The sequence below is a fragment of the Microcebus murinus genome, chromosome 1 (assembly GCF_040939455.1).
Source record: "Microcebus murinus isolate Inina chromosome 1, M.murinus_Inina_mat1.0, whole genome shotgun sequence".
NCBI classification, from domain to species: Eukaryota; Metazoa; Chordata; class Mammalia; order Primates; family Cheirogaleidae; genus Microcebus; species Microcebus murinus.
The window spans coordinates 144,293,149-144,304,168 of record NC_134104.1 but is presented as its reverse complement, the minus strand read 5'-3'; the positions used below and the strand labels follow the sequence as shown (position 1 = coordinate 144,304,168).

The 11,020-nt window shown below is 40.1% G+C and overlaps 1 protein-coding gene across 6 annotated transcripts in view; it reads right to left on the bottom strand.

Annotated features, from left to right (window-relative positions):
• Positions 1 to 6,522: 6,522 nt before the first annotated feature.
• GOLGA4 (golgin A4) overlaps positions 6,523 to 11,020 on the bottom strand; it is a 108,779-nt gene continuing 104,281 nt past the window's right edge. For 4 of the 6 annotated variants that reach the window (XM_012745410.3, XM_012745413.3, XM_012745414.2 and 1 more), the window contains 2 exons: positions 10,914 to 10,976; positions 6,523 to 7,219 (listed from right to left, as the gene is read on the bottom strand). In XM_012745410.3, coding sequence (XP_012600864.2) covers positions 10,947 to 10,976 — 30 coding nt within the window. In that variant the 3' untranslated portion in view covers positions 6,523 to 7,219; positions 10,914 to 10,946. The remainder of the gene's footprint in view (positions 7,220 to 10,913; positions 10,977 to 11,020) is intronic. The other 2 variants (XM_012745411.3, XM_076006342.1) reach the window with 1 other exon arrangement.

Genomic DNA, 11,020 nt, shown 5'->3' with positions numbered 1-11,020 from the left:
CAATTAACATACATTGTACCCATTAACCAATTTCTCATCATCCATCTCCTTCCTATCCCCTCACCATTGACTCTCCGTTGTCTGTCGTTTCACTCTCTACTTCCATGTGGACACAGTTTTTAGCATCCACTTACGAGTGAGGACATGCAAGATTTGTCTTTCTGTGCCTGGCTTGTTTCACTTTCGATAATGACCTCCAGTTCCGTCCAAGTTGCTACAAAAGACATAATTTCATTCTATTTTATGGCTGAATAGTATTCCGTTGTGGATATATATACCACATTTTCTTTATCCATTCATCTATTGATGGATACTTAGGTTCATGCCATATACTTGCTACTGGGAATAGTGCTGCAATAAACATATGAGTGCAGGTATCTTTATAATATGTTGATTTCTTTTCCTTTGAGTAGATACCTAGTAGTGAGATTACTAGATGGAATGGTAATTCTATTTTTAGTTCATTGAGTAATCTCCATACTGTTTTCCACAGATGTTGTACTAATTTACATCCCCACCTACACTGTACAAGAGAGTTCCCTTTTCTACACATCCTCACCGACATCTGTTATTTTTTGTCTTTTTAGTAATAGCCATTCTGACTAGGATAAGATGATGTCTCATTGTGGTCTTGATTTGAATTTCTCTGATGATTAGTGATTTTGAGTATTTTTTTACATACCTGTTGGTCATTTGTATTTCTTCTTTTTGAAAATGTCTGTTGATGTCCTTTATCTACTTTTTAACGGGATTATTTGTTGAGCTGTTTGAGTTCCTTGCATATTCTGGATATTAGTCCCCTATCAGATGAATAGTTTGCAAATATTTTCTCCATTCAACAGGGGTCCCCAGCTCACAGGGGTCTGGAAGCCTGCAACAGACATGCCTGATGCTCCACGCACATCCTCTTAGCCTCACCTCTGATTCAGCCATGGCTGGAGTGGACAGTTCCATGTGACTTAGGTTCATTTCAGACCTCGAGCACACAGGTGGTCTCTTTGCTCTATTTATTATTTCTTTTGCTGTGCAGAAGCTTTTTAGTTTAATTAAGTGCCATTTGTGTAATTTTGCTTTTGTTGTCTGTGCTTTTGAGGCCTCAGTCATAAATTCTTTGCCTAGATCAATGTCTAGAAGATTTTTTCCTGCATTTTCTTCTTCTAGTTTTTTTTTTTTTTTTTTTTTTTTTGAGATGGAGACTTGCTCTGTCACCCTGACTAGAAGGCTCTTTTTTGGTTCCATATGAATTTTAGGATTGTTTTTTCTAATTCTGTGAAAAATGATGTTGGTATGTAGGTAGGGATTGTGTTGAACCTGTAGATTGCTTTGGGAAGTATAGTCATTTTAATTATATTAATTCTTCCAATCCTGGAGCTTGGGATGCTTTTCCATTTGTTTGTGTTTTATCTACAATTTCTTTCATCAGTGTTTTGTAGTTTCCCTTGTAGAGATCTTTCATGTCCTTGATTAGATTTATTCCTAGGTATTTTTTTTGTAGCTATTGTGAATGAAATTGTGTTCTTGATTTTTCTCCCAGCTAGATAGTTATTAGTGTATAGAAATGCTACTGATTTTTGTGCATTGATTTTGTATCCTGTAACTTTGTTGAATTTGCTTATCAAATCTAAGAAAGAGTTTTTTGGTGAAGGCTTTAGGTTTTTCTATATATTAGGCCATATCATATGCAAAGAGGGACAATTTGACTTCCTCCTTTCCAATTCGAACACCCTTTATTTCTCTCTCTTGCCTAACTGCTCTAGTTAGGACTTCCAGTACTATGTTGAATAAGAGTGGTAAAAGTGGGCATCCTTCTCTTGTTCTAATTCTTAGGAGAGAGATTTTTCAGCTTCTCCCTATTTATTAATAGTGTGATGTTAGCTGTGGGTTTGTTATACATGGCCTTTATTGAGTGGAGGTATGTTGCACAGTCTGAAACACAGCTGAGTGGGAGCTCTTCCACAAGGACCGGTGATATCTGCACTACTCATGCCTCTTCTCCTGTGGATCTGAATACATCCAAGGAGAGAACATTTTTTAAAGTTTTTTTCTTTTTTTTTCTGATGGCAATATCTTTTTTCAAATGAAATCTTATGTAGAATTCTTTTTTTTTTTATTTCGGCATGTTATGGGGGTACAGATTTTAAGGTTTCAATAAATGCCAATTCCCCCCTCCCCCCACAAGTCTGAGTCTCCAGCATGACCATCCCCCAGATGGTGCACATCTCACTCATTATGTATGTATATACCCGCCCCCCCTCCCACCTGCCCAATACCCTATTAAATCTTATGTAGAATTCTAATACATAAAACAAATAAAAGTGGAGCAGCTCTAAGTAAGGAAGGTCCAGAGCCCTGCTGTTTTGCCATCCTCCTCCTCTCCCCACCCCTCCCCACCTACACCCCAAGTTTCCTGAAGCACCCCCTTGGAACCGAAGGGCTCCACTAGATCTAGCTTGAAAACTGCATATTTGTAGTTGTGATAGTAAACAGCTTTCACGTCGTGTCTGAACTTCAATGATTGGTAGCAGCTGTGGAGAGCTGAGTTGAAGTGTTTTGGTTACTCATTGCTTTTATTTTATTTATTTATTTTTTTTAAGGAACCAAGTTTTCTGCTAGATTACTCATTGCTTTTAAGTGCCCCCAATCTTCACCCCTCACTCTATTCACACCTCGCATGACGCGACTTTTGGACTTCTCCCGTCAAGAGATAATGTGAACTTCTCCACTCATTAATTCCGAGTTTGGCCAAGGTTGTGACATAGCAGAGGCTTCAGAAAGTGCTTGCAGGTTGCCATTTCTCCTCTTGCACCTCCAACTTTGCTGTGAGAATGTGGCTGGCCGTCCTCTGAAGGGAAGACAGTCAAGGTGCACCAGCAGGGACTGTCCTCAATCGGCTGAGCCCCTGACAGGTGAGCTGACAGCCCACACTCCCCAGATCACGCGAGGGAGCACAGCCCAAACCAGAATTGTCCTGCCCAAATCACTGACCCAAAGACTCTCTTGCGTTAAAGAGGTGCTTGTTTTAAGCCACTGAACTCTGGGTGGTGTGGTATGCAGAGCCCATTGTGGCAACAGATAACAGAGACAGGGTTGCTGGTTATGTCTGCTGCAGGTACAGGACGGGGCCTGCTGCCCCCCGCCAGGCATTCTGGGAGACCTGATGGACTGCGTGGGCTTCAAACCAGTCCCCGTATCCTGCCGTGCCTGGCCTTTGTATACATCACACACCACCAGCAAAAGCTCCATTTCAGATATTCACCCTCCCTGTGCTGAGCCCACAGGGGGGGTACACTCCTGAACCAACCCTTTGTGAGATGCTGGAGAATCAGCAGGTGGAAGTGAGGCTGGGTTTTTTGGCAGCTGCTTCTTGGCAATTATTCCACAATCCAAAACCTGGCAGAGGGAGAGAGGGAGAGCTGATACACTCTTGAGAGGCACAGATAATACCCTCCCTCCCTTTAGATCATTCTCCAATCATCCAGTTGGCTCGACCGCAGTCATTCACACCTTCAGCTGGACGTAAAACAGACTTCCCATCCCGTGAGTGGGACCTGTTTGTGGATCAGTTCAGTAAGCACTGAGCAGTGGGCCAAGGAGTCTGGGGTCTCCATCCAAATCCTTGCTAGTGAAGCTGTTTAGACTGTGGGGCTTGGTGGCAAAGGCCAGCTGGCCATAACCCCTACTCCTAAGCCCAGACAGCGAGCAATGGGGTGCACACAGCTCCAACAAACAAACCTGACTTCAGACAGCTCCTTCTATTCTCTTCCTCTGGGAGGCCCAGATTACTTCATGCAAGTACATTCAGCCTGAGCAATGAACACCCCACATGCATTTCATTTTTCAAAGCTCACACTGCCAAGATTCTAGCTGTAAAACTGGCCTTGAACTTTCAAGGAAGGAGATACCTGGAGTTGAAAAACATCCCAGACTATCTTGATGTTGTCTTTTATTACAGTCTAGGATGAAGTCTAAGAAATCAACCCGGGGTGTGGTGACAAACACCTATATAGTCCCAGCTACTTGGGAGGCTGAGGCAGAAGGATTGCTTGAGCCCAGGAGTTTGAGACCAACCCGGGCAACAGAGCACTATACAGTGTCTAAAATTAAACAATTGCCAGGAATATGTGGCCTTTATCATCTGGCCCCTCTCTGCCTTGAGCCTCATGTCCCACGCCTGCCTCACACCGTCTATGCCGGCGGCTCTCCCTTGCTGTGGGGTCACGTTCACACACACACACACACGTGGCCGTTTCTTACCTCTGTGCTTCTGCTGGTCCTTCTGCCTTGGTCGCCTTCCCCAACTTCAGGGCTCCCTCCAGCTCTTTCCTAGGACTCAGGTCAGGTGGCATCCTCTCCAGGTGCCTCCTCTTGGCTCCCATAACACCTGTGCCTTCCTCTGTGCACCCGATTAAAGCTTCTTCCAGATTATTTTATCAGCTTTCTTTCTTGGAGGTGAAATTCTATTTGTGTGGCTCACAGATTTGTTTCGATTTGTTTCCTCTCGTGGCCTGGAATCTTTCCTGCTAGCTCATCTTTAGCGAGTGATTCTCCACGGGAGTTTCAACGCCCTGGGATATGCAACATCTCCATAGGACAACTGCTCGTTTGCTTATGCTGGGATTCTGTGGGTTCCTTGCTTGGGGTTTCCTGCATGACCGTGTTCCTGCAACACTCAAATGGTGTGAACTTGAACTTCCCACACTCACACCGCACAGGTTCAGCCTCGAGTCTCTCACAGGCAGTTCTTCTATCCACTGACCTGGGCAAAGTCCAGCTTTTGCATTCCCAGGCCAGAGAATGGAGTTCTTCTACTTCTAGTTTAGTGGTTGGACAGTGTGCAGTGGTTTTGGGTTTATGGAAGAAGTTCAGGTCTAGCTCTCCAGCTCACGGGGGTCTGGAAGCCTGCAGCAGACATGCCTGATGCTCCACGCACATCCTCTTAGCCTCACCTCTGATTCAGCCATGGCTGGAGTGGACAGTTCCATGTGACTTAGGTTCATTTCAGACCTCGAGCACACAGGCCAGGCCCTGAGAACAAGTTCTATCCCCTCCCCATAAGCCACATGAGCCTATGGTGGGGCAGGATCGGGGACAGGTTCAGATCCCACAGGATGATTGCCCAGAACAGCTGGGATCAGGCTTTGCCCACAGAGGGGTGTGAAGGACAGTTAAGGAGCCCTGGAGACCAGAACTAGGGTTAACTCTGAGAGAATATAATCAAGGGTCAGGGCAGAAGGGCAAGTGTGAGACTGAGCAGAGTCGAGTTAAAAGGAAAGAGCCAAGAAGGTTAGACAGCGGGGCTAGGGCTTCAGATCTGGCTTCAGATGAGATGTCCCTTCTCACTGAATACTGGCAGTAGGATTCCTGGGCAGCTGGTTGCCTCACAGACATTGGGCAGAGCTGTATGAGCCCGGACTGTCCCAGGTAATGCAGCAAAGCGATCATTTCCAGAACAGAAAGAGAACCTGATGGCAATACTGGGTTGTAGGCTTGGAATATCCTGAGTCTTCTCCAACAGACACAGAACTATGGAGGGGCTCCCTCCATAGTCCTGAGCTTCCCTCCAGGTCTGCCCCACATAAGTCCTGGCCACTCCAGGGAACCCGTAGCAAACACCAGAGTTTAGCCTGACACTGCTCCTCAAGGATCCCTGCAGGACGAGGGCACAGAGAGTGGGAATAGATCTACTGAGAGGTGGCTGCCTTGCCAGAGAGGTAAAAGGAGGGAAACTTTGTTCTCTAGGCAAGATGGCAAGTCGGCGGAAAACAAGGGCTGGTAAGGACGCATAGGTGGGCTGGAGCTGCTGGTCAGCCAAGGTTCCCCTCAACAGGACCCACTGAGGCAGTTGCCCAAGGCTTCCCAGGTGGTGCCTGTGGCATCTGAGGCCCCTCCTCTGCTTAGATCCCACTCAGGGTGGGAGATGCACTTGACCCCAGTCACAGGGCACAACCTGGGGGAGTGTCAGTTCTGTCTGCTCCCCCTCCCTCGCCACCAGCCTGGCGGGAGTGAGGTGAAGGTTACTGCCGAGTCCCAAGCAGACCTGGCGCTGTGCACCAGAGCACTCAGGATGGCATCGGTTGCAGAAACCCAGGACTGGCAGCCACCAGACCTCTGCTGTGCCTGCTGTCCAGTGCAATGTCTCTGCACAGACTCTGAGCAGCTCCCCAACCAGCCCAGAGGTCTGCAGTGGAGAAGGGAGACCTCCCATGGCTCGAGCTGCCTGCAACATTTATTCTTCTCCTAAAAAGTTTCTAAGTTTAAAAACAATCAAAGTATGGTCTACTCCAGAGAGAACAGGCATTTCCCAGTTGGTAGAATCCTAAAACAGACACCATACAGTATTTCTTATTTCCATACTCTTTTCTAACTTGGTCATACTAGTTTTGCACACAAAAAAAATCTTTCTAAATGCTCAGCATTTAGCTATCTTGACAAATAGTTCCTCACTATATTTGTCCAAATAGAACATGGATTTTTAAACATTTTTAAATACATTTCAATTTATGAAGAAACACAATAAACAAATATTATATAGTAAATAAACTTTATTTATCTGTTCCTCCGAGATGACATTGCCAACAGTCACAGATTTGCATACAATACAGTTATGTATTGACTATTTACAATTTACAGTAGTATTTTTTCCTCTGAAAAATATAAGTACAAAAGCTAAGTAAACAATGAGGTACTGCCATTTGGGATTTATCATATGTCATAGCTTAAAGAACTAGCAAATAGTCTTTAGCAAATAGTCAACAAATCAATCTGAATAAAATAGTCAATTAAATGCTATAATTTATCAGAAAAATCCACTAAATTTCACCTCAAAATGTATTGCACAAGTCTTTTAAAAAAAATCACCCTAAAAATAAATAGGAAAGGCAAGCAGTTCTTTAAAAAGAGGGATAAAAAGAAGAAAGGAACATTAAGTAAGCCCATAAATCAGGTTAAGTTATTCAAAATATCTTTTAAACATAAAACTCTTCCCAACAGAAAACTGAAGAAAAAAGAAAAAACTATCACCATTTCTCCACTGATAAAATCTATTTTAAAGGCAGCCTGCGATAAATCTATGGGCCAGATTTTTCTTGGTCTTTTGGCTACATGAGCGACCCTGAACAACAGCTTCATTCTCAAAGAGTAGCAATGTGGACAGTCTTCCAAGCAGCAGTCACCCATCGTCACTCTCTCCATTTCTTCAAGATGAAGATCTGAGCCACGACTGGAAAAGAAAAAGGAAAAGAGGAGACAGCAAGAAAAAAACCTTTTAAAGTCAGCTTTTGGGGAGATTTGTTTTTTCAAGTTAAAATTATACTCTATGGTCTGGGAATTACAGTAAAGAAGTAGAAACAATCTAAATATTAAATCTTAAAACAAATTGATGTTCTTGGAATGATTCAAACCAACCTATAGTTAGCAATTCTGGAAAACAGTGTTTGTAAATGAAATTTGGAACTGCAACCTTTCATCGTGTATTGAATGGTACCAGGTCATAAAGAAACCTGAGAGTAAACATGCTGACTTAGCTGAATCTCACAAAGATGCAGCTCTCATATTAGATCTAATGAGGAGAAAGAGCTCTTCTCTCTTTCCCAATGTTTTGATTGTTCTACATATTGCAATTCTCCCAGCATGATATGTATAACAGCAAATGACAACAAACTTAACTTAAAAAATTAAAAATGCTGAGAAACAAAGCCAAAATCTTCCTAATAATGTATCTTTAAATGGTAAAAGCTAATAGATCAAATATGAGTTTAAAATGCCATACAAATAAATTACCAAATAAGATTAAGTAAAAGAGATAAACTTTCCATACATATTTACTGGAAAGAGGAAGTTTTAAAGTCTTCTCAATTTGTAAATGAACAATACGGTCCACTACTCCTGATGTACTCCTAATAGTATATTATTTATAAAACCAGTTCAACAATCATTTTATGTCCTAGGAATCTAAAAATGATATAACAAAGATCTTCAGTTCTAACAAAGATCTTTTTTTGTTGGTTATTTTGAAACTTCAGCTTGAGCTGTTATGGGAAACAAAGTTCAAGAACGATTCAACAATGCTATACAATGGCAATGTCATAAAAGACAAAAAAGGATGGGAGAATTTTTCCAGTTTAAAAGAGACTAGAAAAACATGACTGCTACGTGTAATGTGCAATCTTTAAATGAATTCTGGATTTTAAAAAATTATGGAAGACATTTGGAAAACTGGAAAAATTGAATATTTATTATATACTAGATAATAGGATTATTAAAATTAAACTTTCTGAGATAACTATATTGTATATAGGGCATTTTCCTACATACAATAATTATATAGTGTTCTTAAAGATATATGCTAAAGTATTTAGTTTATGTCTACAATTGTCAAATACTTGCAAGCACAATGTTTACAGGTAACTATTAAATGTTACAAAGGGGGAAAGATATATGGAGAAAGAGAAAAAACATTTGGCAAAACGTCAATAATTGGTAAATCTAAGTGAAGGAAGTATGGGTGTTCATTACACTAGTTTTGCAAATCTTATGTCTGAAATGTTTCAAACCAAAAGTTGAGTAGACAATCAACTAATCAATTAATCAATCATCAATTAATCAACAGATCAAGCAATTAATCAATCGATTAATCTATTGATTAATCAATCAATAGAAAGGCTACACAGTATACATTTCTAGTGATAAATGACAGTATTTAACTGTAGTAAATAATAGCAAGTACAATGATGTATTTATAATATTATTTTAAAAAGGAAACTATTAGGTTATTAAGTATGAAATGTCCAATTTCCTTAAGTCCTAAATTTGATAGTTGATTATCTCTGACATTTCACTTTGATACTTCTTGTTTCATGTGTATTGTGAAGGTACATCCTCAAGTCTTTCAAACACACATTTTGGCTTGTGATTATCTTTCAAATTTTTTTAACAGCAATTTTTGTGAAACCATAGGTAAGTCAAACATTTGTGTTATTCTCGAATATGAGTTCCATCGTAGAACCAACGCAGTGGAGACAGCTCAAAATATCAACGAAGTGTTTGGGAAGGATGTGGCTAACGAACACACAGTACATTAACAGTTTGAGAAGTTCTGCTCCAGTGATTTTCATTTTGAAAATGAGCTACGTGGGTGACCTGACACCAAGGTGGATAATGATGAGCTGAAAGCTATAGGGGAAATGAACCCATCTCAACCTACGTGTGAATTAGCAGCAAGGTCTGATACTACTATTCCAACAATATTGGACCATTTGGAACAAATGGGCAAGGTAAAGAAGCTGGATAGATGGGTTTTGCATGAGTTAAACACAATGGTTGGATAAAGATGAAGTGCTGACACACAGTCTGAAAACTGAATATTCACCCAAAAAAGCTAATGGTGTCTGGTGGTCCAGCGCTGGTATTATCCACTACAGCTTCATGAAAACTGGTCAGTTTATTACAGTGGATGTCAACTGCAACCAAGTAGACAAAATGATGAAGATGCTTGCGAGTAAGCAGCCAAGGTTGGTCACTAGAGACAGGCCAATCCTCTTGCAAGACAATGTTTGACCATATGTCGCACAAACAATGCTGCTAAAACTACAGAAGCTGGACTTGGAAACTCTCTGTGTTCCACCATATTCACCAGACCTTACCACTTCTTTCAGGCTTTAGATCACTTCTTTCAAGGAAAAACATTCTATTCTCAACAAGCCAAGGAAAACGCCTTTGGTTATTTCATCACCATTCGCTCTCCAGGATTCCTGCGGCTGGCATAAACGAGCTACCATAAGATGGCAAAACTGTGTTGACAGTTTAGGCGCATACTTTAATTGTCCTGCTTCTTGAGATATAATAAACTATACTTTTGATTTGAAATTGGACATTTCATATTTAATGACCTAATATTAAGATTTATTGGGTTAGATATGAAATTTACATTTAAAAAAATTTTCACCTTTATAAAAGTAACAAATTAAATGATATATATGAAAATCAGAAGGAAACTTAAATGTATACACAAAGGATTTCTGAAGCTAAAAGCTTAATAAAAGAAATACATCTTGGCATTTTAAACCTTGATACTATTAGCTGAATACTGGCTGAATTAACAATCACAGGGAATCTTTATTTTAGTTATAATTAAGCCCTATTAATTGTGTTACACCTTATTTGTGAAAATTCTGACAAAGTCTGAGGTAAAGATATACCCTAACTTTTTAGGTGGCGCTAAATCAACCTAATAGCATCAATAACATATAGGGGACAGGGTTTAAAGGTAAAGACAATCAACTGGGCAGAAATATTTTGGATGCCTTCATTTCACTATAATAGAATATTAACCACATTCAATGAAAGCAGGCTACCTAAGGGCCTCTCCAGGACAAATATGTTATCCTGTGTTAAACTGTTATGATCCCAAGAAATAATAAACCTTAAATCACCTTACTAGTATTCATTATTTCAGACTAGCTTTGACTCTAGTTAGGCTTTATAGTATTTTTTAATTCTGGATTTGTGAAATATATCACATTATTTTTATCTAGAAAATGATTTTTCATTTGTCACAATAATTATTAATTTCAAAGACCATTCTTGGAAAATTAAAAATGAAAAGGAACATAAGATACATAAACTTAGGCACTTTTTTGGATTCTGTAATAAAATTTCAAGGAGCAACTTTGAAACTTTCAACTACTATTTAAAGAAATAAAATTTCTTAAAATTATATAACTCTTATGTGGTGGTGATTATTAATCAACATATTATTAATCTATAGAACAGAATTAACAGAAAATATTTATATTAACCATTAGCACAATCATGTTCATTAAACAAGAGCAAAAGAATTCCAGCAAAATGGTTAGTATCATGCAATACATTTGATTTTTGCACAAAAGACACAAGACATATTATTCTTCACTCACCACATGCTAACTAAGCACAGATTGATGGTTTACTCAGAAGATACCACTGCGAGGTGAAGTAAACTACAAAGCCAGGAAGAAAAAAAGCTTATTGGGTTAGTTTTAAG